Source organism: Pleurodeles waltl, chromosome 3_1, assembly GCF_031143425.1.
Source record: "Pleurodeles waltl isolate 20211129_DDA chromosome 3_1, aPleWal1.hap1.20221129, whole genome shotgun sequence".
Taxonomy (NCBI): Eukaryota; Metazoa; Chordata; class Amphibia; order Caudata; family Salamandridae; genus Pleurodeles; species Pleurodeles waltl.
Genome location: NC_090440.1, coordinates 1,737,626,739 through 1,737,654,573, shown reverse-complemented (window position 1 = coordinate 1,737,654,573; position 27,835 = coordinate 1,737,626,739). Strand labels below are relative to the sequence as shown.

Genomic DNA, 27,835 nt, shown 5'->3' with positions numbered 1-27,835 from the left:
GGATCAAAATGGGTTTGTACCGAACCGCAATACATCACTCAACCTCCGACGACTCTTTGCCATTTTACAGATGCCAGTAACAGTGAAACCGCCTAAAGGGATGTTACTGGCCATAGACTTCGAGAAAGCCTTTGATTTGATTCGCTGGGATTACCCGAGAGTAGTAATGCTAAAGATGGGCATGGGGGATGTTGGACTTTTTGCCTTACGCAGGGTCATCCCGTCTTTTTGCCTCCTTCCTCCTGGTTTTTCTGACCTCTCGCTGTTGGCTCTAGGACTCTGAGCACTTTATCACTGCTGACCAGTGCTAAAGTGCAGGTGCTCTCCCATCTAAAGTTGGTATGATTAGCTTATACCTAATTGGCATATTTAATTTACCTATAAGTCCCTTGTACAGTGGTATCTCTATACCCAGGGCCTGTAAATTAAATACTACTAGTGGGCCTGCAGCGCTGCTTGCGCCACCCACTGAAGTAGACTTTCAAACCTGTCTCAGGCCTGCTAGCGCAGGGCCTGTGTGCGCAGTTTTCTGCCAGAGGGACCTGGCATCTAAACTTACTTGCCAGGCCCAGAACTCCCCTTTTACTACATGTAAGTCACCCCTAAGGTATGCCCTAGCTAGCCCTATGGGCAGGGTGCCATGTATGTAGAAAGGCAGGACATGTGCCATATTGCATGGCCTGTCCTGGTAGTGACAAACAGCCTAACTTGGTGTCTCACTGCTATGAGTGCTGCCTTCTCATAGGATTGCATTAGAAATGCCCTGCCTTATGTGTAAAGGGTATTGTCTGATTTATGATGGGTAGCGTAGGCGTGTTTGGTATGGTTGTGACAGTGATAATAAATGCTGCTTACTGGTGTGAGTGTATTTTTTATTACTATCACAGAAATGCCACTTCTAGAAAGTGCGCATTTATCTGTGCTTAAGACTCTGGTGTTTTGCAGCTTGACTCCAATCCACGTCTGGGCAGAGTGACAGTTGGGGCTTTGTGCATAATTTTCAGACAGCCTGAACACAGGGAGGGTGGAGGTGACACAGAGGTGCATCTGCATACTGTATAGTCTTCCTGGGCTGAGAGAAGGGAGAGGTGGGGCACACCTACATTTGTAAAGGCTGTGCCCTGGCCTCACACAATAGGGTCGTTAACCCCCCACTGATGTTTGGAGCCTGTGCTGAAAGGAGAGAGGGGGCACTCCCAGTACCAGTTGTAACTGTCTGGAACCTCCTCTCCCTACCATTGTAAAACACTTTAAGAACTGACTATAAGTATAGGGGAATTTTCCCCACAATTTGGAGACTCTTGGAATCATCTTGGAACTGGACACCAAAGGCTGAAAGGACTCACCAGGAACCGCCATGGACTGCTGCTGCTGTGCTGACCTGTGACCTGCCTGGTCACTGTGAAGGACTTGCCACTTGCTGCCTTTCCCTTGTGCTGGCCTCTAGCTGGGCCCTCCACCTGAGGACCTTGTCTTAAGATTCTGCTCCCCAGGGGCAGGGTGCTGTGGCCCTGGACCCCTGCATCCATTTCTTCACGAGGGGTGCTTCTCCGTGGTTTGCAGCGCGCTTATGGAGCCTTGGGAGCTCGTAGGCTCCTGGCTGCATTGTGCCCCTTTAAATAAGATCACCGCAGCGGCCTGGGAAGCTGGAATAACACTCGCGCACCGCATCGGGTGCAGGCGAGTGTCTGCTCGGGCCCCAGGAGAGGTCCGATCTTCTTGTGGCTTCACGGCAGGACCAGGGGAAGGCGCGGGGAGTGCCCCCTTCCCCCTGGCCTCTGCGTTAGGAGCAGGACGCTCCTTTTCTGCTGTTAGGTAAAACAGGCATTATTGTGGGCCCCCCCCTTGGTGGAAGGGCCAGTGAAGGCCCGGCGGGGCCCCCAGAGATCGCAGGTCCCGGGAGGGGCCTGTCATTAAACCAGAGGGGGTGTGTGGTGCCCCCCTCCTGCCCTAAGTTGTTTTTGCTGGCTTTGGCCCCCCTCGTGAGGGCCGGTTGAGGCCCTGGGGGGCCCCCAGTAATCACGGTCCCCAGAGGGGCCTGTCTATAAAAGAGAGGAGGTGCATGTCGCCCTCCTCTGACCCCAGAGTATAAGGGAGGCCCCCGTTTTGCGCATAGGAGCGCCGGGGCCCCATTGTTCGCCTTCTAGGCACTGGAGGTGCCTTCATCCAACCAGGTACTGTTTAAAGGACCAATATAGTTGCAATCCAAAGTTCTTTCTACAGACTTTTGTTTGATTCATATATTACCTACCTGCGTTTGATGTTTTTACATATGTGTATGCAAATGTTCCTTTTATGGACATGCTTGCTAATATGTTTTTCTAACTTGCCATATGGTTTCTAAGGTTCCTACTATGGGCATTTTATGATATTCTTATGACAAGTGCTGTGATGTAATAACGTGTTTTCCTGACTACTGCTTATGTTGCAGAATACTGAGTAACCTGTGTGTTATGTGTGACTACTGCTAGGTTGCAGAGTAACTAAGGTGTAACGTTCTGACAACTGCTAAGGTAGCAGGATAGTACTGATATGTGATGTTTGGTCTGATAATTGCCTTGTGTACAATACAGTATATTTTCATATAATCTGGTGTTGTGTTTCCTTTGTGGTGGGGATATTGCGTCACATGTGTTGTGTGTCTTGTGCAAACGCTTTACACATTGCCTCCAGGTTAAGCCTGACTGCTCGTGCCAAGCTACCAAGGGGGTGAGCAGGGGTTATCTTGGACGTGTAACTCCCTTGCCCTGACTAGAGTGGGTAAGTTCTGCCTGGCTGAGGTGCATACCCTAGCCAACCAGAAACCCCATTTCTAACAGGGGACAAATGTGTAAAATGGGTAGACCTGCTCTACACAGCCCCACAAGCGAGAGTCAAGACAGGGAAAGTTATCTAAACCCCCTACACCATCTACAGGGGCACCAGGCAAGGGTGCCCATTGTTGCCGCTACTGTTTGCCCTAACCATTGAACCACTAGCTGCCTATTTTCATATGGAAGGCAAGGGCAGAGTGGTGGGATGGGGAGGGAGTGAACACAACATCTCACTATATGCCGATGATATCCTAATTTACCTTAATGACGGAGACACTGGACTTCAATGGGCCTTACAGGCTTTGGATCGGTTTGCTGAACTATCGGGACTAAAACTTAATAGAAGCGAAACATACGTTTTTCCGATTACAAGGGGTTGTGCCCAGCCATCAGCATTCCCGGAGACAGTGGTATGGGCTCCTGACACATTCAGGTACTTAGGAATCCAGGTGTACCACGACCAGGGGGACCTGCGGGAGGGTAACCTTGGCAGGGCGCTCGGCTCCCTAAGAGCATCCGTTGGGTTCTGGAGAACTCTGAAACTTTCTATAATGGCCAGAATAGCACTAACCAAAATGGTCATGTTACCTCGCCTCCTTTACTATTTCACTAACCTACCGATACTGATCCCAGCGTCATGGTTTAGCGAACTAAACTCACTACTCAGAGAACTAGTATGGGATGGAGGCCGGTGTCGTACGGCACTACCAAAGTTATGCAGGCCAACCATTGAGGGGGGACTAGGAGTTCCTGACTTTGAGCTATATTATTTAGCTTGTCAATTACAGTGATCGGCCAGGTGGATTGCAGGGGAGGGCACCCTAGACAGACATACGGGGAACAGAGAATTAAGCACGGAAGAGATCATGTCAGAAATGGTAGGATGAAAGTTGAAGTCACAAGAAAAGAGCATATTGACGAAAGTAGCATTGATGTGCTGGAAAAGATGTTCAAAGAGGGTAGGAATAGGTAAACCCTACTTCCCGGCACTATCACTGAATATGTTGAAGGCAGAAACGACCGATGGGAAGTGGATGGACACAGAACTAGGGCTCTGGACGAGGGCGGGAGTACAGACAATAGGAGATCTATTCGAGGAGGGGGTACTGAGCCCATTCACTGAGCTAGTAGACAAAAAAGGGATTCCCAGAGGTCAGTTTCTTGTGCACCAAAGACTAACCCATATTGTACAGGAACACTGGGAAACGATCAACGCGGAACCTGCCACACACTGCGTGTTACACCAACTATTGACAATGGGGGCAGATGCCCACCCAATCACCAAACTATACAAAACACAAATTGAGGACACACTAGACCAGTTGAGACCATTAAGAGATAAATGGGAAAGAACGGAAAAGAGCTATCAGATACGGAGTGGAAGAAAATACTGACATACCGAAAGAAAGTATCGAGAAATACCCGTTTGAGATACAACCAGTATAATTACATTCATAGGACATACCTCACTCCACAGTGCTTAACCCGTATATATGGAGGCACTCCAGCGGGATGCCCCAGATGTGGTGTGGCGAGTGCCGACTTGGACCACATGATCTGGCAATGCCCAGAGATCCAAATTGGATGGGGGACGGTGATGAGCGATCTGGAGAAGTTGATGGGATGGCCCAATACCACAAACTCCAGCAATATGCTTGGTAGGCCTGAAACAAGGACTCACAATTGGGAAGGTACAAGAGCGTTACATAGATACTGCGCTAGCACTATATAGATGACTAATAGCGGTGGGATGGAAATCCCCTAGGGGCCCAGTGGTAGCCGAGTGGAGGCGGGACGTAGAGAAGTGGACAAGGGCGGAATTACAGGTCCTGAAGAGCGAGGAAGCAAGAGGGTTGCGCCAAACGCCAATAGCTCCGGCCTGGGAAGAGATACTGTCAAATTGGAGACGAGAAGTAATGGGAGAAGGCAGTGACACAGGAGACCCAGACTAGCAACTATCTAGTATATTGAGGTAAAGCAGAGAAATACACACTAGTAGAGCCATTACATCAAGGGGAGAGAGCGGAAGCAGTATAGAAACCACAAGAAGTAATGGGCTGCCCATTAGCAAAAAGGAGGTGAGGAGAGGAACCAGGGGACACCGGGAGGATAGCAGACGAACCAACATATATTAGAAGGGGTAAGAACTAGTTAAGGGTAAGATGGAATAGAACAATACTCCAAAACGACATCCACATAAAAAGACAACTGGGAATAATAGCACCATAGAGTTTAAGTTCATGTTTAAGTTCAGTTTAAGCCGGCAGGATAAAAGTAAGGACCAAACAAAGACAACACTCTACTAAACCGAACACAGAGTAAGATGTCATTTATAAGAGACTAAGCGATAATAAAGCATGTAAAAAACCTTCAAGACATGTAATGCAAGATGACTTTAAACAGAAAAAAGAATAACGATGTTTAAATGCGAAGCAATATTTGAAAATGTACATGTATTACAGAATAATACCTGTAAATGGCAAATGTTAATAAAAATATTTAACAAAAAAAAAAAAAAGAAATCCAGGCCATCAGATGGGCAGCTAGACAACATGAACAACATGACAGGAGTTAAAACTAAGATGAGATTTCCTTAAATACAAACATATGTTAACCTATATGTGTATATACTGCTAATATTTACGGCTTTCTTATATTTGGCTGCTTGATTTGCTAAAACATGGCAGACATCAAATTATGAGAGCATGTTTATCAGGTAATAAATGTGGAAATATACCATTTTACAACTCCTTTTATTCTCAAAATACAAAATAAATATGGATAAATACCAAAAAAGATGGGCAAAAGATAAATATGGATAAATTCAGACAGAAATATTAAAAAAAAAAAAAAACATAAAACCAGGAGCCCTAATTATGTGTAACAAATGAGACGTCGTGTCGGGGTCGTGACAAAAAAGTGACACAACCCCATTGAAAAATCTGGGCCTCAACTTTTACATTTAGTTTTTTAAAACTCTGCTACAAAGAAATTGGCAACAAGTGGAAATGTGGTAGTAAATCTGTTCTGCTTAACTAGTTGCAAAGTCTGCCTTTTAAAATGCCTTATTGGATTAGGGTGCCTGCTGTATAGATCTTTATGTGCCAACTAAATCTCAGGGAATAATATTAGTACTGGTAAGATAGCTCTGGAGGTTAACAGATTTGCTCTGGAGAACTATGTTTTTTTTCAGTTTCGGTTTTTGAAGCAAAGTAGCATATAGGATTAATTTGTCTCTATCAAAGTACATCATGTAACATGCAGATAACGGATTTTTATTTTATGCCAACGTGGGTTACTGCTTTTAACACATAGATTGTTTTGTTACTTGCAGTTGATAAATTGTGATTCTTCTAATATAGCACAGTGAGCTCTGAAGGACTTGTGACTCTTACACCTTGTAACCCTCACTGTCTTATGTAACTCATCCTGTACATTGATTCACACACATATCATTTATTGTCCATGTATAATATGTATGTGTGATGTAAAGTGCTCTGACTCCGTGCATTGGGATAAGTAGCACTATAAAAGAAATAAACAAAATAGTGGTATTTAAATTGTTACTTGTGTAAATACTGGTACAGACGAACACATTGGACATTGTTATAGTGGATGCAAATCTCTTAGACACAGGGACTGAGCAAAGTCATAGGCATCCCTCTGTTAAGTAACTATGAAGTCATCACATGTTTACCTTTGTTTCCCCTACATTGCATTTATGTATGAGGCTCCTGATAGCTCCAAGCCAGGACACTTCAACAAAAGGAGGCCTGAGGGCCCCTTAATTTCGGCCTTTGTTATGGGCCCAGATGGCCTATATAAGCCACCCTGCTGCCTGCACATTGCTGCTTGAACCGAAAGCAGACAAAATGCAAGTGCTGACAAATGTGTCCCAGTGTTTGAAAATTACACCGGGACAAGCTTAGCATATTTCTGTGGGGCTTAAACTCTCCGCAGGGTAGACGTCTTCCACCCTGTGAAAATAGTGGGTAGACGCCATCTACCTATGTGTACCCTCAATTTGTGCCCTGATACTATGTCGGCAAAATCAATGCAACCTCACAAACCCCTAAGTCCACCCCAAAGACAGATACACACCCTCCATTAGGCTGGCCTGTAAAGACTTAAGTCCCTGTTGCATTAAATTCTTGCCAGACATGTAAACTGAAGTGGGATTGATACATGTGAACTGAAGGGTGATTGGGGCAAATGGTGAACAGCGGGGGTGCACTCAGTGGTGTGCAGCACAGCAGGCATCTTGTCTATTGCTGCCTTTAAAGATCTTCAAACCTAATTATACGCCGTTCAGCTCATATTATATTTAGTGCCACATCTTGGATGCCACATGTTTGACAATATGCTCCATTTTTCAGTCGCTGCAAAAAAGCGTTGACGGCTGACACCAGGTTTTGGTGGCAGGGAGCCATGGTTTGTGGAGGCTGCGGAGCTGGTGACGCCTTCCGGCACTGAGCTGAATCCACTCTGAAAACCCTTGGTGCTTACAATGCGGCACATTTCACACCACTGTTTCCCATTCCGCTGGAAACATCTCAAATTGTCATCAAGTGGCACTGTCGCCTTTTAGACACCGGCTATTGGTTGTATGTTTTTATTCAATGCTTTGATATGATGAATCTGAAGCTCTTGTACTTCCTTATGCCACATATACCTACCTCCATCTGCCTAATGCAGGAGGCTGAGGTGGAATTGTAGAGAGTGAGGTCATTTCAGCATGACAAGGCAGAAAGAGGAGGGTGAGGCAGGATGAGAAGGGAGAAGTGGAGAGAGAAGGGTAAGGTAAAAAAGAGAGGGTGTTGGGGAGTCAGTGAGGCGAGATGAAGAAATGGGAACATGTGAAGGCAGAGGACAGAGTGAGCCTTGGAAGATAGCTGCTCGGTTGGAGCAGAGGTGGGATAAGAAAACCAGAGCAAAGTAAGTGTAGGAAAAGGAGAAGGCATCGAGGTACCTGGGGCGGAAGCTGAAAAATAGCATCCATCCCCAGCACTACGCGCTACGGAGAGAGAGAGAGAAAACATCTGGGACAAAAGTGGGAAACAGGAGCAAATCTCTGGTGCAACGCTGTGAGTGCAACATATACATCTGTGGATTCATTCCCTACAGCAGTTGTCTTTCATTCTTCCTAGTCCCTTGGCAATAGTGCTCTTGTCACAAGAGGCATAGGAAATGATGAGTTAAAGAGACTTCAGCGCCCTAAAAAGAGTGAATGTGCTAGGTTTGAACTGAAGGAAGCAGTGAAAGAAAGGCGGGGGAAGGTGGCAAATGAGGCACAGGCATGGGGAATGGGCAAGAGCTGAGCATTGTAAGGGGAACAAGAAGCTGGAAGGGACCCAAGGTGCTTGAGAGGGTGCCTAAAGAGAGAAAAATTATTGACTGGATGGAAGTCAGGATGGTGCAAGAAGGAGGGGACAGAAGAGCAACCACCTCCATCCATCAGTGCACTGTCAGCACTGCCCCCACATCACTTCCAGCAGCCACATCCACACTTCCTGGGTCACACAGTGCTCTGAATACCAATGCAAGGTGCCAATGTTCATTTGCACAAAGGTTATCACTGCAGCTAGACTGCAATACATGGGTGCTTCACAGTCCATTTGTGGGAATGAAAGCATGTCTTTTTTAGGCCAATGGTCGGGTAGGTCATAAAATGCAAGACTTTTGTGAAGAATCCACCAGTGACTTTCTTTACTCATTTCTTGTTCTAAATGATAGCTACCTAATAGTGTGTATGTGCCTCCAAGCCAAAGCACAATGAAATAAATGCACCATACTATCTATCAAACTATATGTCTGGAAATGTGCAAATGCTCTGCAAAGGACGTAAGAAAGGCAACATTCAGCCTTCATCTGCTAGGGCTGTAAAGGATTTGTGTGCATTTCCATTTTTGTGCATCATTAACAATGTGTAGAATGTATTTTACACTTGAATACACATCTTCACTATTATACATGTATATTGATACAGTACTGTTATCTGAAAAGAATTCTCTGTGATGTGTAGAAGTGCCTGTTTCTGACTCTTATTAACTAAGCCTTAATTTAGACCTAAACACCATCTTGTCCAACATGTAAGTAACCCTTTCACTCATATCTTCCCCTTTGCACATCTCACCGTCCATTGTTTCTGCAGTACAAAGTCAGATAGATTATTATTATTTGTTTATTTCCATTGCCATTGTTCATGCTGCCTTTGATGAACTTTCCCTGGCTCAGTCATCAAAAATGCAACTATTTCTAAAAAACCTTTCCGCTGGGTCATTGTGCCCCATTCATTAAAATAAAACATTGTTATGTATCTAGTTTGTTCTAGCATCTCAGATCATATTAGCATAGAGGGAACAGAATAATTATTCATGAAGTTGGATAGTACCTAGGTGTTAAGGCAATATTACATTTACTTTTACTGTACATTGATTTGCTGATGAAATGATGCATTTGCTTACACCACAATGATCCTGCAGTTCTGTTAATTTCATATGCGAAAATAATGCATAAAACCCTGTTTTTTGCGGGTGAGCCAGAGACTTTCCTGTTCTATTAGGGGTGCTGTCCGTTACTCTCCCGGTTTTGCTTCCCACTTCGGACTTGTACCAATTTCTGATTTTGCATTACCATGTATTGCCCTATTCATGGAGCACCAAGATGACATTGACTGTGCTTCGCCTTACTTTTGAATTTTGTAATAAAACCCTCTAACTATTCCGCTGACCCACGACTCAGTTATTGAGTGTGCCCATTTACTAAATAGATTGACATTTTGATGTATTGGGCGGTGCCTTAACATGAGGACACATTTCCCCATGAAATTGAGGTTTACCACATTCTCCAGTCCAGCACATTGAGGGCATTCGGATTGAGGTCAATTTCGGGGTGTCTAAAATCACGGTCTCCCCCAAGTCCACAGTGCTCAGAAAACCTTTGCACTAATGTTTTGCTTAACAAGTGTTATATTAGTTATTGATTCAATCAAAATGATTTGGAAAGGCAATTTTAGACAGATACTTCAGGGTGTGCTTGTGTGTGGGGTCACAGTGGTGTGACTATATGGGAAGGACTGTGTGCCCATGGCCACAATTCAAGATTGGTTGTTGAAACCATTTTAACAAAAGTTTGGAGTAGTCTGGAAATGATCAGTTTGATTCATCTGATCGTGTTCTTCCCTCTACGGTTTGAAATCCTGTATTCCAAAAAACCTGCACCAGTCCTTCAGCTCCATGCATGCCATAAACTGATGGTGACAAAATGGTTTTCTTCAACTGGCTCCCAGGCACCAGAAAAATATATCTTACAAAACGTTTTTATTCTATATTGAAAAGGATTATCAGCATTTGATTGGATTGTCAGGATAATTCGTTCGGATTGGGGAAGGGGTTGTATTCTGGATGTAAATACTGCTTTAGTATTTTCAAGATCACCTTTCGGGTATTCTCTCACTTTTTGGAAAGAGCAGGCAGATAATGCAAAGCATCAGAGGCATTTCAGCAAAAATATTGAGGCGGTGACACACCACAATGGACATATTAACACAAGCTATGTATTCCCCTTTCTACAGGGACTGTCTGTTTTGGGCTGTGTGGATAATCCCACGCTCGGGTCCACTGTAATAAGAAGTCAAAGGAATCCTAGTTCAAGGTCAAGTACAGTGAGACTATAACAGACGATGGTTGAAAGGAGAGGTGACACTTCATAGGAGACAAGAGTGCAGCAATGAAAATTGTGATTCTAAGCTGTGCACAGGATCCACGTCCCAAAGACAGCATGGAACCTGTGCCTTCTCGTCTTATCCAGGCAAAGTGACATTCATCTTTTGGAATTAATTTTCAGACATATGAGCATGGACCTGCATGCCTCATTTTTAAAGGGTAAAGGGAAAGGGTACGATCTCCGGTTCAAGCATGCACTCGGTTATGAAGGATGTCTAGGTGCACGGTGCCCTACCACACTTGCTCTCATTATTAGTGCCAGAGTTGGGGGAAGTGACAGGGAGAAGTGCAGCCAGCTCTACCGCTTCATAGAACTGCCCAGGTGCTGTCTGAGACTTCACCCTATTGAAAGCACTTAATACTAGGGTGAGTAAATGGCCTATCTTTTGAACCTGGGAGCTGATAATACGGCAATCTGAGCACAATTGTGTGAAAGACAAGGCCTGTGTGATGACACAAGTACAGCATTGTTGGATTTAAAGTAGGAATACTTCAGTGTAGGAATTCCAGACTTTATAATAGTTCCACAGCTCACTAGTAAGCCAATTTCCGGTTTTCCTTTTTGCTCCTAACGTTGATTTTTTGATTTCTTAAAGAGATACAAAAAGAGTTGAAAGGCACATCATCGTACCGTGACATAATATGTGAACCACAAGCTCTTACCGTACACCATTGGTTGTCAATAATGCAGACAATAGTGGAGAGCAGCTATCACAGCTCCACAGAAACAATAAAGAGTGATGTAGATAATAGAACTTTAAGGAGCATTATCATTATAAACCTCCATACCTTCAAAAGTCTTTGGGCGCCCAAATATGCATCCAGGTGGAGGACTTGTGCGTGGAACACCACGTAAGAATACTCAAGGCCCAAATGAACAAAAATCGAAAGAACTACTAAAATGTGATAAACCAAACACATGACATGGAAGGAGTCAAAGAACCATAATCTGCTGGGTAATAATGAACGGTCAATGTCAAAAACAATTTCTGGATCCCAGGCTGTAAGAGTGATTCAGGCCTAACCTTTTCCAGTTAATGTAAATATTGTTTTGCATGTAATAATTACAACTAACATGGGTTTACGTTTTTAAGTAATTACCTATCCACCCAAGAGGGCCCTTCTAATATTTAAATCTTCACCCATACCTAACATAACATTATCCATTTTCTAATAAATCACACCCAGAGCCATCGTGTATGCAAAGATAATTTGTTTTCTATCCTTCAGATGCCTAATCAATCCAAGAGCTGGCACATGATCTGGTAGTAGTTTATCACATCCGGACATCACAGCTATAAGATATTTCCACAATCAAAAAGACTATTGAGAAAATCATATTCTTCAGAATACCCATAAGCACGTCATTGGAGAAGGAGATAGGTAAGCATCCAGTATTAGTTTTATGCTAAAGTTGTTTCAGGAGCAGGGGCACTAGAGTTGCAAACCTATGGTGAAGTGAATCACGTCAGAAATTCAACAAGACCACAGAAGTGAGCCAGCACATGTGCACATTCAAAATAGCTGCTTTTCACAGCACCTGCGCGCATTCAAGATAGCTGCTTTACCTTTGGCCCTCATGTCAGCCGACATCTTGACTGCCTTTGATATGACGGATCAGCTCAGTGAGGTGAAAATAGCAATTTAAGCCAGTGACATCACTTTGAGGTAATGTTCACCAGGAAGCCACCAGTTCAGCAAAAATCTCCTTGAAGATGATCCAGGCATTGACACCATGTTTGAAAGCTAACATTTAGCCACAGCACAAATGCCAAAATGCTACTAAAGGTGGAAAACACATCCAACAAACAACCTTCCTCAAATGTTATTCAAACCATTGCCTGGGTGGTTGTACCCCTCCCTCAGGAAGTTGTTTTGAGGTCCAATAAACTCCTTTAACTTTCTTGATTGGTGGAGTAGCAGCCTGCACATACCAATCTACAAATGACCCATCAACAATCTAAATAGGTGCAGGTCAATCAGTCTAATTCACATTCAAACCAAACTGTATGTGGAATATCCCCTTCAAGCAGTAGATTCTTGATTAGAAGAACACCAATTGACAATTATTTATGGTGCCTTTGTGTCAACCTTGATATCAGTATATCAGGTTTTTGTTTTTTCAGCTAATAACAGATGAAAATGTCACCATGAATACGATGCCCCTGTCTGAAAAATGTCTCTGCTTCTCAGCATTTTGGCTTCTGGGCTGTGGGAAAAGTCAGAAAAACTTAAATGGATCAATAGTTGGAGACTGTGATCTCTGAGGTATAACACACATTTATGGGACATGTGTCACAGCTCCAAGGTCAGAACAGAAAGAAATTAAAGATAAAGCACAGACATTAAAAAAGGGCTGCCACCTGACCTTCTTGATTTTTAACATCATGGCAAGAGATCTGCTCTCCGTTCTGCAATGCATCACAAGGGGTGTACCATCATTGGGAGAAATGGAAACATCTGCAGATATCATCCTGATAAGGACTGTAAACACACCTCAGAGGCTTACCAGCATGTGAAAATACTTCAGCAGAAACATAATTTCACCAAACAAAAAACAAACAGATTTGTTGGGGTCCCTGTTATATCCTGCATTGTATGCTTTGGATTATGTGTGTTGCCATGCGATATAAGCTGTTTCGCAGTCCCAGTGGACCTCTAATGACATGGTAGTCTTTGTGTATCAGTTGCTCAGAACTTCTGGGCTAGGCTACGAACAGCACCATACCTCCTAGAGAGACGTCCATATATAGATTATATATATATAGATTATATATATATATATATATATATATATATATATATATATATATGTATATATATATATATATATATATATATGCGCCCATTAGAATGCCAAAGTAATGCGATTTGAAGAAATGGTACTCCACCAGATACATAATTGCTTCTCAATCATTAAAAAGTTGTGTCTCTTCCTGAAAAGGCAAGAAAAGATGGGGCGCCCACAGCCAAGGGTACCTGTACAGGGGTTACAGCCAACTCTTAAAGCTGCGACACAACACCACAGGAGCCAAGAATAGATATAAAGAGCCTCAGAATCGTATGGATGTAGGGCTCATTAGAGTTCCTGTGGTGTTTTTCTCACATAGAATCTGTAGTTTGGAAATGTAAAAGAAGAAAATATGCCCAAACCTCGCCACCATTCCATCAACAACACCTTACCCTCCCGGCCACTCCTTACTTTGCCTCTATTGTAACCGTCCAGCAACCAGCATGTTTGAGCACTTGCATTAAACTACTGTGATTTGTTTATAAGTGATTTCTCTTGCAAATACCAGTGCAGTGACTTGGTAATTGAAAATCTTGAAAAACCTTGAGCAAGTAAGAAGCACCATGAGCAAAGTAGGGTTTCAAGGAGGTCTTACCTATAGCTAACATCCCCAAATCGACCATGCAGCGATAGACTTTCAATTCTGCCAGATTTTTGCCTTATAACTGCCAGATCAAAAGTATTAAAGGGAAGAGCAGCAGCTGGCGTTGTCCCCGCCTTCCCGACAATCCTTGAAAGACACAGTGATCTCCAGGGTGTAACCAGTTTCTCGCTTAGTCCAGGACCGGACTGAAACAGTTGCTACTGAAAACTGGAGTTTTAATTATGTGAGCAAATTCTTACATAGATCAAGATTATTGACCAATCTGTAACGCTTGGATTTTCCTGCTCTTCCTATGTCTAAGCACTCGTGCGATGTTTCCATGCACCCATGCATTCCCTCATAAGTGTAACACAGCTCTGAAAATTGATGTGCCTTTTCCTTCTGAAATAACTTTAAAATTGTTTTTCTCATAACATTGTAATTGGATTGGTGTTGGAGGTGTTCTTGTTGTTTAAAACCATATTAGAAAGGGGGCATAAATTGAGTTTTAAATGTGAAAATCTACATCCTGAACTGGATGGACATCCTGGACTAGAGGTAATATATAAAACATTTATGAAAATAATGTGAAGTTTGCAAGAGAAAAAGTTAACCACCAGCACACCCCTACTATAAACCTACAATATGTCGAGATACATTTACATGTGTATTATGGTAACGTAAGCACCTTAGTATAAACATTCAAAGATATAAATCAATCAATCATCCTGTTTCTTAATCTTTTAGTTCGGTCACTATATGCTCCATTATAAATGCCTACCTTAAACTGAGTACCTTTATCAAGGATAAGAGAATGAATCCCTTGACTTCTATTTTTAAATAAATCCAGGGATGGTTCACTTGCTAGCCTTGCACATCAGTGGCCAAGAATCCTGGACTTTGTCACCAGAACAATCGAAGAGTGCCCTTTGGAAACTGACCAGCCATTCCTTCACCTGTGCTTCCTTGAAAGACTTCCAAGCTCCTTTGACTGATGCCTTTTGAATACACGTGACATTGATCGACATTGATTTAATTCCAATTGTGATATGTTCTCGTATAGGACAAAGGCCACTCTAAGCAAAGCTAATCCATTACTTCACACTTGAAAACAATAAGAAAACAGTAGAGAGATTAGTGCACAGAGTGATCTACTATACGTGATTTGATAGACACAGTCTGAGGGAGGAGAAGGGGTAAGAGTGAAGTGATTCAAGGCACAAAAATGGGAAAGAGCTGATGTTACCTCACGTGCTGAGGTAAAGTGACAACTGACGTCCATGGATAAATGCAGCCAGCTATAGCGGGACCTTTACACCTGCAGGCAATTATAGAACAGAACAGGTCACTGGATACACAGAACATGCATGCACATGCAACACAGCTGTGAGGCGTGGAGGGTCATGGATGTAGGGGAGGGATGGAAGGGGCTCCCCACAGCAACAAAAAAACAAGCAGCACCGCCAGTCAGGCATATACCTATCAATCAGGCCGATACAATCCTGGATGCGTGGGCCTGTGCACCTGCAGCAAGAGTGAGGGGGGGGAAGGATGGATAAAGAGAGAGAGAGGGCAAAGAGAGAGATATATGGGAAAACATCCAGTTATTTACAAAAGAATCGAATTAATAACTCCACGTGCCACATTCTTAATTACAATTCTCAGAAGCGCGTATAAAATTACAACCTGCACACGAAAGGGTCCCAACTGTTTGATCCGCAGATGGCAGGAGTAAAGCAATGCTTTGTGTCGAGTGTTTCCGTCACCCAGAGAGCGCTTCTCAGTAGGAGCGAGACCTGGGCATGGCCACCTGCGCCCAGAGATGTTTTCCAAATGTGTTGGCTCTTAGTCTCGCTTACTTGCCCCCCACCAGTCTCTTCTTGTTTAATCCACCAACCCTGCGATTACTGCAGACAGGGCAGTGTTTTGTTCCGAGACATAATGTGACCTTATAGGCACTTGTGGAGTGGGATTAGTGCAGTAGGCGGTTTGCTGTTGTGCTTGTTCGGGTGGCGCCAAGAGAACTCTAGGTTTGTAAGGGATGCAGAGACTAAGCTAAAAGAAAACAGCACTGGCGAAAGACCGGTGGTCTGTGAGGGATGCTACTTGGAGAGGTCTGGAGGGATGATACTTGGAGAGGAATGGGGTCTGTAAACTGCAGGACAGCGAAAGCAGATCCTCACCACTCTGACATAATGTGATCACGTAAACCACCATGATAAAGTGTGCCCTATGTAGTGGCTTACATCACACAGGATGGATAGCACCAGCTGGCTATCAAGTCATAGACGGGTCTCCTGATCGTCTTTAAATGAATGTACTCACACCGGTATTCAGGCAATCTTCCAGAGTTGTCTTCTGATATTTCTTTTCAGCACAATGTCTTTTTACCTTGTGCCCTCTCCCTATGTATGTATGTGAGGGAGTGCTGAGGAGTCTGAAGTTTTCTTAAGAAACCAGTAGGCAGAGCCCTTCGTGATTTTAATGATTGGTAAACTACTTTTGCCGGCGTTGATCAGAAAAAAAGTATATAACTGTTGTCTATCTTCTCCGGGTCCTACAAAAAGTCTTGTCATATTTACTTTTTTTTTAAATGAGGATTTGTCAAACTTCAAATCCTAGGACATTTTCCAAAGACCATTCTTCCCAGCAGACACGTTGCGCCAAGTTATGCATTCTGTTGTACTCCTTGGCAGGAAACACATGGATGTGAGACGCAAGGCACTGATGTAGATAGGGTATAATTATACACCAGTGCTTCTCAAGGTTTTTAGGACCACAATCTTATTTTTAGGATGACAAACTTTGGTGACCCATCTAGTTTTAATGGACATGAGGTGGAAGATATTTAATGCAAATAAAGCATTGTTTATTAGCTCAATGTAATTTATAGCCAGCACATTTTCCATTGAAATAGCCATTACATTTGCACAGGCATACAGTTTTACAGATAAAATGATATTGCACACAAATGATAATGTGTAGAAATGTGGTTTCAGTGAATATTTAACATTTGTGCATCTTGATTTAATTGATCCTATTAAAACTGTCTTTCCATCACACTTCAGAATTACAAAACAATGTTCTTCATTTTTCCTTTCCTAACTGCTGAATGTGTACAGTTTATTTACAGGTATTTACGTTTTGTTGTGTGCTATAAAAATGATATTCTGCAGCCTTTCCTTTCGCACTTTCTGTCCTCCAGCATGATAGCCACGTAATTCAATTTACTTTTCTTTGACTGACTGCAAAGTGAGAGATTGTAAACACCAATCGCTGTGTTAAACAATAAACAGCTTTTTGTCAGAAGCAAAGTCTGACATTTGTGCTCTTCCCTCTGTTTTTTAAAGTCCAGCAAATGTGACAAGATAAATAAAGAATTTAAAGGCATCTTCAGTTATTGCTTGCTTCAACCCAACAAATATCGGCTTACGCCATACCGGTGAGTCATGATCCACAGTTTGAGAAACACTGTTGCAGACTAACTGACATTATTTATGTTTTAGTTTATCTTGATTTGTACACCACTTGATTCTGATAGTGCTCCACCTTTCAAAAGTCATGGATTTGGTTTTCAGAACTACTCCTCAGCAGTTGTCGATTATCAGTAGATGCAAGAGTTCTTTGGATGCATGCCCATTGACGGGCAGCACCAGAGAATGTATCACATTTTTTGGGATCCTGTCCTCTATTTGGAGGGTGATGTTTCCTCTATGGCACCTAAGGAAGCCTACAAAGCCACGTTCAATAGGCTAGTTTTCATATTTCATAAACATTTCTGCTCTCCAATGTACTGAATATTTAGTTCAGGTTCACTGTGATGGCAGAATTTGAAGTTGTCCTACATCTCTTCAGACAGATTTTCTGTTATTACTACTTTAACATCGGGACATATTTGGTTGGTTTCCTCCATCTGAGACACAAAGAAGTGTATTTTGTGCAGCACTAACAGATTTGTTTATAGCTAAAAATCTAAATAGGAAGGCTAAATCAGCCCAAGTCCAAATCAGGGTCTATCAGGTTAAATAAAGTGGATTAAAAGTTAACATTCTAGAAATCTCGACGTCTCCCAAATGGAATTGGACTTTTATGCTCCCCATGGGCTATCTAGATATTGGCACCTTTGTCTTTAAAATTACCAGACGTGATCTTGAAATTCTGGTTCCATAACTTTGAGGGATAGCCAAAGGACCAGGGTTTGTAGCTCAATAAAATTAAAAGGCTGTATTTGTGGACCCACTCATTATAGGTGACAAAGTCAAATACAATGGGTTCAGAGAGGCACAAACTCTCTTGCTAGTAGAATTATAAGCTGCCTAAACTTTATAAGTCTGTATTCTTTCCTGTGCATGTACTAATACAAGGTCAATATGTTTTGGTCTTGGGGAGTATTATGTACATCATGGGATCGAGACTTGCTGTGAAATTCGGATCAAAGTCAGTAGCTTAATGTAAAATGCGTGGGTCCCTCTGAAGAATGTGACAAGGGGCCCCCTAGATCCCCCGTATCTCACAGGCCTTTGGGCAGAATGAGTCCCACCCTTGATGGATCTGGGCACCCTGAACGATGGGGCTCCCCCTGCACTGTAGGGACTGCAGTGGCTTGCATGACGCCCCTGTACAAAGTACCTTTTGACCCATATCTGGGTGAATGGCACACAAAGTGGGCTTACAGTTTTGTTCACAAGCTTTGAATATAGCAGGTACAGGGACCACGGAAATAGCTGTATGCTCATAGGTGTGGTATGTCAAACTATCAAGAAGCAAGTCATCAAAATACAAAAATATTACTGCCTCAATACTGAGCACTAAAATATTATGGAATATGAGTAGGGAGAGAGGAAGAAAGGAAATCCAAGCATGCAGGCTTGAAGAGTAGGGGCAACTGTGTGGTCTTCGAAAAGGCTATGGCATTTAGCCCCATGGCTCAGTAAACTAATTATGTTGCTTCTGGAATAATATATGTTCAGGTAAATTCAGAATGGGTGATACGGATACAAAAACTTAGGAGTCCTATTCTCAGACTTACCTCCATAGCTCAGGAAGGAGGTGGCTTGAGCTATACAAGCTATTTTTAAGCAAGCGGGCAAACTTTTAAGATTTGTCCTTGTCCAAGAGGACACTGTGTCGTCACTATGTAATGCAGGCACGGCACTGGAGTGGCTCTACGAAGTCGTCACTTAAACACAGCATAAAACTTAAACACAAAGGAATTTCAAATCTTAAAATGGCAGCATGAATCAACTGAAAGCAAAATCGTCAGAATTTAATCTTAATAGTGTACAGTTCTTTTTTAAGCCTTCCTTTCTGTTTATGCTCTCAGAAGGAGTCCGTTTTTGTTTGAAGACTGGATAAAGGTTTTAAGAAGAAGACTTTAAAATCTTGGAGATCTTGGATCCTCTACCACACAGAGAGGTTTGTATCTCTATCCTGGACCAGGCATGCACCCTCCTTCTTCACTTCTTCATGGGGCTGAAGACCCATCTCCTGCTGCAACAGGTTGTCACATGTTGACTGCATGGACCTGTTCCTAAAGTCTAACCCATCTTCTGCTGCCTCCCTATCGGTACTGTAAACTCTGTCCCCTTTACCTCTAACCAGCTTTCCACTCCATCTTTGCTGTGGACCCACAGAACCCTACCCTTAAGCCCTACTCTTGCACGGTACCATGTAGCTAAATAAACAGTATACATGGATCAGCCTATTTCGAATGAGTTTTCGCAGAGGAAACATTCTGAAAAATGAAAATACCTCGAAAGGTTTGACAACACGGGCAAGCTGTCTTTTCTCTTTATCTCACGTATCGAATTACTAAACAATATGGCTTACATTAACACTTAGAAAAAAAATATCTACATATTTTGGATTCTTTCGTGGCATAAATGAAGCATTCAAACGGTGGAATTATATTAAAGTACGGACAAACGGAACTAGTACTTGAGTTAGAGGAATCTATTGAGTGGTTTAGGGGGGAGCCGGTACGCCTGACTCTCGCATTATTTTAAACACCCTGTCCACCAGAGCCTCTGTGTTTAATGAGCCTGGGGCTGGCAGCCGCGTGTGTTCGCCATTTATAAAGATCATCTATTTATTACTGTTGACACACGCTGAATAAAAAGGAGCTTCAGCATTTTTTGGCTGCCTCGGCGAGCCTGTAAGCAGTGGAACAGAAAAACACGAGGAGCAAAGCAATATGCAAGGTAAATATGCCAGCATAATCCCCTGTACCAGGAAGAGCTTCACCAAGCCCCCCGTAGCCGAGTTTGCGCCAAAGACTCCTGCAGAATGTAAATTTGGCCTGCTAGCTTCTGGCTTTGCAATGATCTGTTTAGCTACACGAAAGGCAGTTTGAAGCTTGTGTTATTTTATAATTTATTCACGTATTTTGTGTTTGGGGGTTCCTGGACTAGCCACACTGCTCGGTCTTTAAATTCACACAAGCAGAGCCGTTTGTGGCCAATGGAGAAGCTATGGCGGCGCTGATGTGTACCACTTCGCCTCTCCCTGTTGGACGCAATGGTCTCCCCTTTGTCCCGTGACGTCAGTCTGGCTCCGCGAACGAGTGCCGAGAGGCGCGCCCCAGACCGCCGCGATCTCTCGCCAGGGTCTCCCTAATGCTCCTGCTGTAATTAGATTTGCGAAAACAGGGAAAAGGTCTCATCTTGAATGACAACAGCTGTTGACATCCACGCATTTTACTGAATAAGTTACTGGTTTAATTTCAGCGGCTGAACAATAAGGCCCTCTTGTCGGGGCTGGCTTGGTCTTGCGGACGGTTCTGGTCGGCCATTTGTAACCCAATGTACCACATACAAAAACAATAAAAATAAAACAAGAGTGACAAACAAGGGTTTATAGCTTCCTATCAGTTATTAAATGTACCACATTTTGCAGCCTATATATACCGAGTATTCTTCAACATTTTGCCTTACTGAGACCATTTTTAGAGCAAGTGTTGGCAAGTCATACTTCCCCTCCATACGCATTTCCTCCAAAAAATGGCCATTTTTTAAATTTTGTTAGGAGAAGATCTGAAAGGGAAAGCAGTAGGTCACTTTCAGCCTTGCGTTTTAGGGAAGGGGGAAAAAAACAGCCAATTGGAAATGTCATTAGAGAGAACAGGTGTTTTTTCATTAATTTTTGTATTTTCTGAATGCTCCAAGGTTTTTCCAGAGCTAAGAATGGATCAGAGATTATTTGACCTGTTAAAGACACATCAAAACGCCCAGTGCATAAAGTGTACCTGATTTTCCAAAGGGATGACATTTCAGGACTCTACAAATAGGGTAATCCTCCAAACACTGTACAGGCCAAGTTGGGAGACTTTTTATAGAATACGGTTTAGTTACATGCAGTCACGCCTCCTGTGAAACGGCCTGTGGGCAGCAGCCCAAGTCATTTGTACAAGTCCACGAACAAGTCATTAACCATAGGTTATGACTGTAGTGTGACACCAGTGATGTAACTGGTGCGCGGATTAACTGGTGCGTGCACAGTATAACCCCGCTATGCAAGTTGTTTGCCGATATGCAGATGTGAATGGTGTAGCCCTGGGATCACGTGGGGCAGTGCTAATAAAGGTGTGGCCGGACAGGCGAGGTTTCAGAGACCACCAATGCCGAGACCAATCAATACCAAAATCCTGGTCCACATGTAAATTGTTGTAGTCCCTACCACATGCGCATTCCGAGCCCATGTGATATCGCTAAGCAGCAGTGGCCCACATGCAGCTGCGGGGCCCGACACAACAATGATGACCACCAAATGCTTTTGTATGAAATAGTTACCTATGGGTCAAAATCTGGCACAATTTGTCCTTTAGCAGCTTCAAAAAATAGTCACGGAAGTTTTCACCTAGAAGAATTGAATTGGCTTCATTGCACTGGAGCTTGGGAGACTCCATACTAATATTCTCCAACATAAAAATGCTCCACTGGTGACACTTCGTTGGACAACTGCAGTTCCAACAAAGACACTTTACTCCTCAAGTATATTCTTCTAATCTGATTGTATTTGAAACTTTTTAGAAACCAAGCACAAGCAATAGAGCATTGGAGTACCTATTGTAGCCAGCATGTTGGCGGTACTTAGTAGAAGGAAGCCTGCAATTTCTGTAAGGACACCTTTCTCTAATTTCCTTATTACAGGCGACTTGTAATGCACCAAGCCAATGGAAACAATGTAGCTGTTCAACTGTAATACCTTATTACAGCTGAGTTAGAGCTAGCACCCAAGTTGAAAGGCAGGTGATAGAGCGGCATAATTAAAGCAGTATTTTCAAAATCAAAAATGAAACATGGCTTTTCCTTCTTCTGTTTTGCTTTTTTAGTTGAAGAGTGATAAGCAGAAAGGCAATGTGTCAACACATTTATTTTTTTAGGCAGTTATAGGAAAGACACATCGCTCTGCATGTTTCTACACAGTGTTTTTTTAATCTGACTTGTATTATATTTTTTTTCAGCAAATATCTAACTGCTTGTTGGTATGTTTAGTTTTGCACCAGAGATTGAGCTTGTATTCTTCATGTTCACAAACATCCTATCTCTTTCACATGAAAGAACACACATCAAATATGTGAGTGTTTTGTTTGAAGGATGATGGTGTGGTCATGTATTATAAGAAATAAAGTACCCCTTGCCCCACATTATAAGGATATTGAAAATAACCCTTAGAGTTCCATGACCTTATTAAGGAAATCTGCCTTCAGCCTCATTGCTTTTTATGGTCACAGGTCCCTGGTGATAAACAATGTCTTTATAATGCGCAGCAGGGAGTACTTTATCCCACATATAATGCCACCTGCTTCGATTTTCATGGAAAGCCTAGAGTTTTAGCGGCCCTTCTGCTGCAGTGAGCAGACACACACTCAGTTTATTTAATTTTCTTTTGACGGTGCAGATCTATCCATGAGCTGTGATCTCTGAAGGACAATAGCTTGTTTCACTTACATTTATTACAATGGAAGCAGGCAGCTTCCTTAGGTGATGGATTCTATTGCAGAAGTGCAAGAGGAACTAATGTTACGACATCCAGCATCTTGTTCAGGTGTGCTTTCAGGGCAAGGTATTTGCAAGCACTTTCACCTTCGTCAATATGAACTCTACCATATGAGGATATGCTCTAAGTGAAATAACCTTTTCTGTCTATAGCTCTGTGACCTCACACATGTATTACTGCTGCGACTTACAAGCACTGCAGTGCCTGAAAAGCCTTGCATTGATCCCGGCCTATCACGACGCACAGAGGTAAGAACCTATGTGGAAATATCCCCAAGCCCACACTGACCACCCTGCACTTGTCACCATTCAGCAATACAGGTTTGTGACTAGGGATTCTGAAGGTTGGACACAGTCACTGGTGATGATAAAGTCTTTTTTACAGCCTCTGTGAAGGACTTTTGTTGGCGGGTGATAGAATTTTTGGTTTTCTGGTCTATTAATTGTGGAATAAATTGCCAGCCAATCTTTGGCTACGTTCTGCCTTTTATTTACACTAATAAATCACAAGAACATTGTTTGTCTATAGAGTGCGGTCTCCTGTTTTACGCTACTGAGATTTTATTTCTTTGCTAATTTTATGAGCTTGGGTTACCTTTGGTTTATGAAATGTACACTGTAATATATAACCAAGGCAAATATACCTATCTCTCAACCGTCCTCAACAACTATATTTTATGCCCCTCCTAAAAGTAACGCCTTCACTCTTTACCTCTCTTCCTGACTGTCAGGTAAACAGTTCACTCTTGGAGGCTCTGAGGTATCGTTGTGGCTTTTCAGCATTACCGGTCGCCAACCTAAATCAATCATTCATCCAACAAGTCAATGTACTATGTGCTTCTTACTTGCATCCATCCCTCACACTCTCATTTCCTAGTCAGTAACTACCTTCTTTTCTCCTTCTGGACATAATCCCGCTCACCGCTCCACCTCTCCTCAGATACAACCTCGTCTTGTGCAGTAGAAAAAGCAGAACCGTTGCCTCCGGTCACTGAGGATGAGTGAATGATGGAATCTTTTGGTGTCCTGGCTTTCAGATTCCCCAAACAGGGACTTGAGAATGACTAATGAACATCCCCCATTGCCTTGCAGACTCCCAATCCTTTCTTTGGACAATTTGCTTGCGCACAGAATACAGTTCTTAAGTTTGTTAAAAGAACCAGTTACACCCTCCTGATCGTTCTAATTGTTTTGAAAGTATAACAGTTAATGGAAAGCAGGCAGCAAGTAGTGCAGAACTGCAAAGTGTGCAGATGCTCTTGCATAGGCCTATAAACTGACTGACTCTCAGCAAGCCAGTCGCTGTTCCCAAACAAAAATGTCGTAGTTAGCCAGAAGCAGAGAGGAAGTAGCATATTAAAACTGCCTGCAAAAGACCAGTGGGATGGGGCCAAGTGTACATGAGCCCAACCCTGTCCCCAGCCCTCCCTCTCAGCCAGCGAAGATTTACTGCCTGGCGGATATTCATCTATGTCCCTGATAGGCAGCTACACGCTACACCAGCAGTGGGACCCGTACATTCACGCCGCTTGGGTTAATTGCCCTTCCTGCATTATTCTGATAGGTAGACCAATGACTTTCAAACCACTGCCCACTCCGCGCTCCTCTGTGAGGTCAGCTTACCCCTGGGTGCAGTTTGGGTGGCAAGGATGGCACTCATGGTCTTCATCTGCATACTTGAAAATAAAGCTGTTCGCCCCTTGCAGGCCATCGGGACACTTCTCTACACAGTTGGGGCCATCTTTAAAATGGGTACATTTGGTGCAATGGTCCGGACCCTGAAGGGAGAAAGCAGAGAAGAGAAACAAAATAAGACAATAACAAAAGGCATCTGTCCACAACGAACAAACGGATGAATGGAAGATTTTTAATACAGTCCATAATACTGTGGTAGGCTTGCACTTAGTTGTGCCAGTTCTGGCGGATATGGAAAAGAATGGAAGAATAGGGAGGTAGAGTGATTTTTTGTGAATCGTATAATCTAGTCCAGTGGGAATGATGGAAGTAAAGTCCAGGCCTTAGGATCCACAGCTGACGGTGTGACCATTAGCCACCATGGTAGCAGCGCTGCAGGCTTAGCGCGGGCTGCAATGCCACACCTGATCATTTACGCTGGTCGTTTGCAAGAGATGGTGATACCACTGCTATTATGAAACTGAGCTGTTGTAAAGCAGGAAAGTACTAAAACAAAAGCTCAAAGCGAGGCAGTACCTTTCTCCTACATAACTGGTAAAAATTATTAAAAGGAACAACATCGATATATTTAGTGGCACAAGTCACCTAAATAACCGTTGGCAACGCCCAGAGGCCTGGCTGTGGCCAGTCTATGTTTTATTGCAAACAGAGACAATTGGCGTTAAAAGTGTAAGAGTGATTAAAAGTAGACATCCTACATATGTTAAAAAAATAGGCCTATTGCAAAAATAAATTAAATCAAAATAATCTAAACAAATCAGAAATGAAAGCTGAAACTGGCCAAGCAACCCCGGACAAGAACCAATAGGGTGACCAGGCGTCCCGGATTTGCCAGGACAGTCCAAGTTTTTCACCAGCTGTCCTGGCAGATTTTGATAAATGTAACTCATGTCTCGGATTTTCACAGAGGGTAGACTGAAAACGGTGGGAGGCAGTGCTTTAAATGGAAGTATATACACGCAGGTACTTTCTATTTAGAGTACCTGTTTGTTCTCGAGAAGTGCCAGTACTCATCCATTATAATAAATTGCAACAGTGCTGAGAAGTGAAGGTACTCTCCCCTTCAAATTAAAGAAGTGCAGGCACATAGGGGGTCATTCCGACCCTGGCGGTCAAAGACCGCCAGGGCCGCGAATGGAGGAAGCACCGCCAACAGGCTGGCGGTGCTTCCCTGCCCATTCTGACCGCAGCGGTAAAGCCGCGGTCAGAAAACCGGGTCCGGCGGTTTCCCGCCAGATTTCCCCCGGCTGGGCAAATCCGCCAGGGCAGCGCTGCAAGCAGCGCTGCCCAGGGGATTCTGACCCCCTTCCCGCCAGCCTGTTTCTGGCGGTTTACACCGCCAGGAAGAGGCTGGCGGGAACGGGTGTCCTGGGGCCCCTGGGGGCCCCTGCACGGCCCCAGCCTGCTTTTCACTGTCTGCCTAGCTGCAACTGCACCCGTCGCACACCTGCAACACCTCCGGCTCCATTCGGAGCCGGCTTCAATGTTGCAGGCCCCCTTCCCGCTGGGCCGGCGGGCGCTAACATTGTTAGCGCCCGCTGGCCCAGCGGGAAGGTCAGAATGGCACCAGCGGTCTTTTGACCGCGGTGGGGCCAAATGGCGGTTCCCGCCAGGCGGGCGGCAACCGCCACCCGCCGGGGTCAGAATAACCCCCTCAGTACCAGAGAGTACCTGAGTACCTGCCCATTTAAAGCACTGGTGGGCGGTGCCTTTTTATGTATTCCAAAGCAGGGATTATTAGCAGGTGTTATAAGACAGCAATTTAAGTAACAGGCATGATACTAGCAGACAGTGAAAAGCGCGACGGGTGCAACTGCACCCGTCGCACACCTGCAACACCGCCGGCTCCATTCGGAGCCGGCTTCAATGTTGCAGGCCCCCTTCCCGCTGGGCCGGCGGGCGCTAACATTGTTAGCGCCCGCTGGCCCAGCGGGAAGGTCGGAATGGCACCAGCGGTCTTTTGACCGCGGTGGGGCCAAATGGCGGTTCCCGCCAGGCGTCAGAATGACCCCCTCAGTACCGGAGAGTACCTGAGTACCTGCCCATTTAAAGCACTGGTGGGCGGTGCCTTTTTATGTATTCCAAAGCAGGGATTATTAGCAGCTGTTATAAGAAAGCAATTTAAGTAACAGGCATGATACTGGCTTTAAAAATTGCATTTTATTTTATGTTCATAGCGCACTTACTGTAATGCAGTGCTGATAAGCGCTGTCATTCTGCGTCCGCGTTGAAGTAATGTTGTAGTTCCTTTTCTATTTTTATGAAATGTCCCAGTTTTATACTTTAAAATTCTGGTCACCCTACCAATAGTGATGTTGGTAACTCACTACCCCATGATGTATGATATGGTGAGTAAAATGGAAGAGAGAGAAGGAGAGGGAGAAAGAGAGAAGAAGAGGGAGAAGGAATAAGACAGAGAGAGAGAATGGGAGAGAGAATGAGAGAGAGTGAGAGCTTGTGTATGCATGTGTATTTTGGTTTTGGACAAGATGAGGCTGGAGAGGCAGCTAAAGCTGCATCTAGTCCAGACCTAAAAAGAAACGAGAGTGGACTCATCAGTATATATAATGCGCCGTGACATCTACAGTAGTGATGCCACAACCCTCTGATATTCTTCACTTTAATGGAATAGGCCTCTTTCACGAGCAAAGCTGCAATACATCCCAGTGAGCACTCTGACTTAGTTTCCTGATTCTGTGGGCCCTATACAGCAAAATAAGTAAACATATGCAAAATTAGGAACGCTAAAAGAAGATTTAAAATCTAATTTTATATTTTGTAAATCTACCTATAAAGAGTTAATTCAGTTTGGAAATGGCGCAGAGTGGTAATGTTTTAGACGAACAGGAGGTATTTCGTATGCACATGTAAAAGCTGAGCAGAGATGTTGTCCTTGCTGTATTTTTCCAACTAAAGCTTTTGGTATTCGTGTGCTCGATTCTTGCTAGAGTTTTTTTTTTATCAGAGTAAAAACACACAACCGTATCCTTCAACCAATCAGAGAGATACACACGGACATTTTAAACGATGGGCTGTTTCTTCGGCAGGTAAGAGCTCTAAAGGAACACCTTTGCCCTTCTCCAAGTTAAAAACGAACACGGATGCTACCCGTGGGGTTAAACGCTCTTTGAGGCCACAAAGCAGAAGTAGGTTGCAGCACAGTGTGGTTGCATCTACAAAAATTAAGGTAGTGTAATGACTCGAGCTCTGCTTCCTCAGCACCCCTACTTTAA

The 27,835-nt window shown here is 43.6% G+C and overlaps 1 protein-coding gene across 1 annotated transcript in view; it reads right to left on the bottom strand.

Moving 5' to 3' along the window:
• ERBB4 (erb-b2 receptor tyrosine kinase 4) overlaps positions 1-27,835 on the bottom strand; it is a 1,957,545-nt gene that overhangs the window by 427,146 nt on the left and 1,502,564 nt on the right. Inside the window, exons 15-16 of the mRNA XM_069225651.1 lie at positions 24,531-24,685; positions 15,391-15,435 (exon numbers count right to left, since the gene is read on the bottom strand). Coding sequence (XP_069081752.1) covers positions 15,391-15,435; positions 24,531-24,685 — 200 coding nt within the window. The remainder of the gene's footprint in view (positions 1-15,390; positions 15,436-24,530; positions 24,686-27,835) is intronic.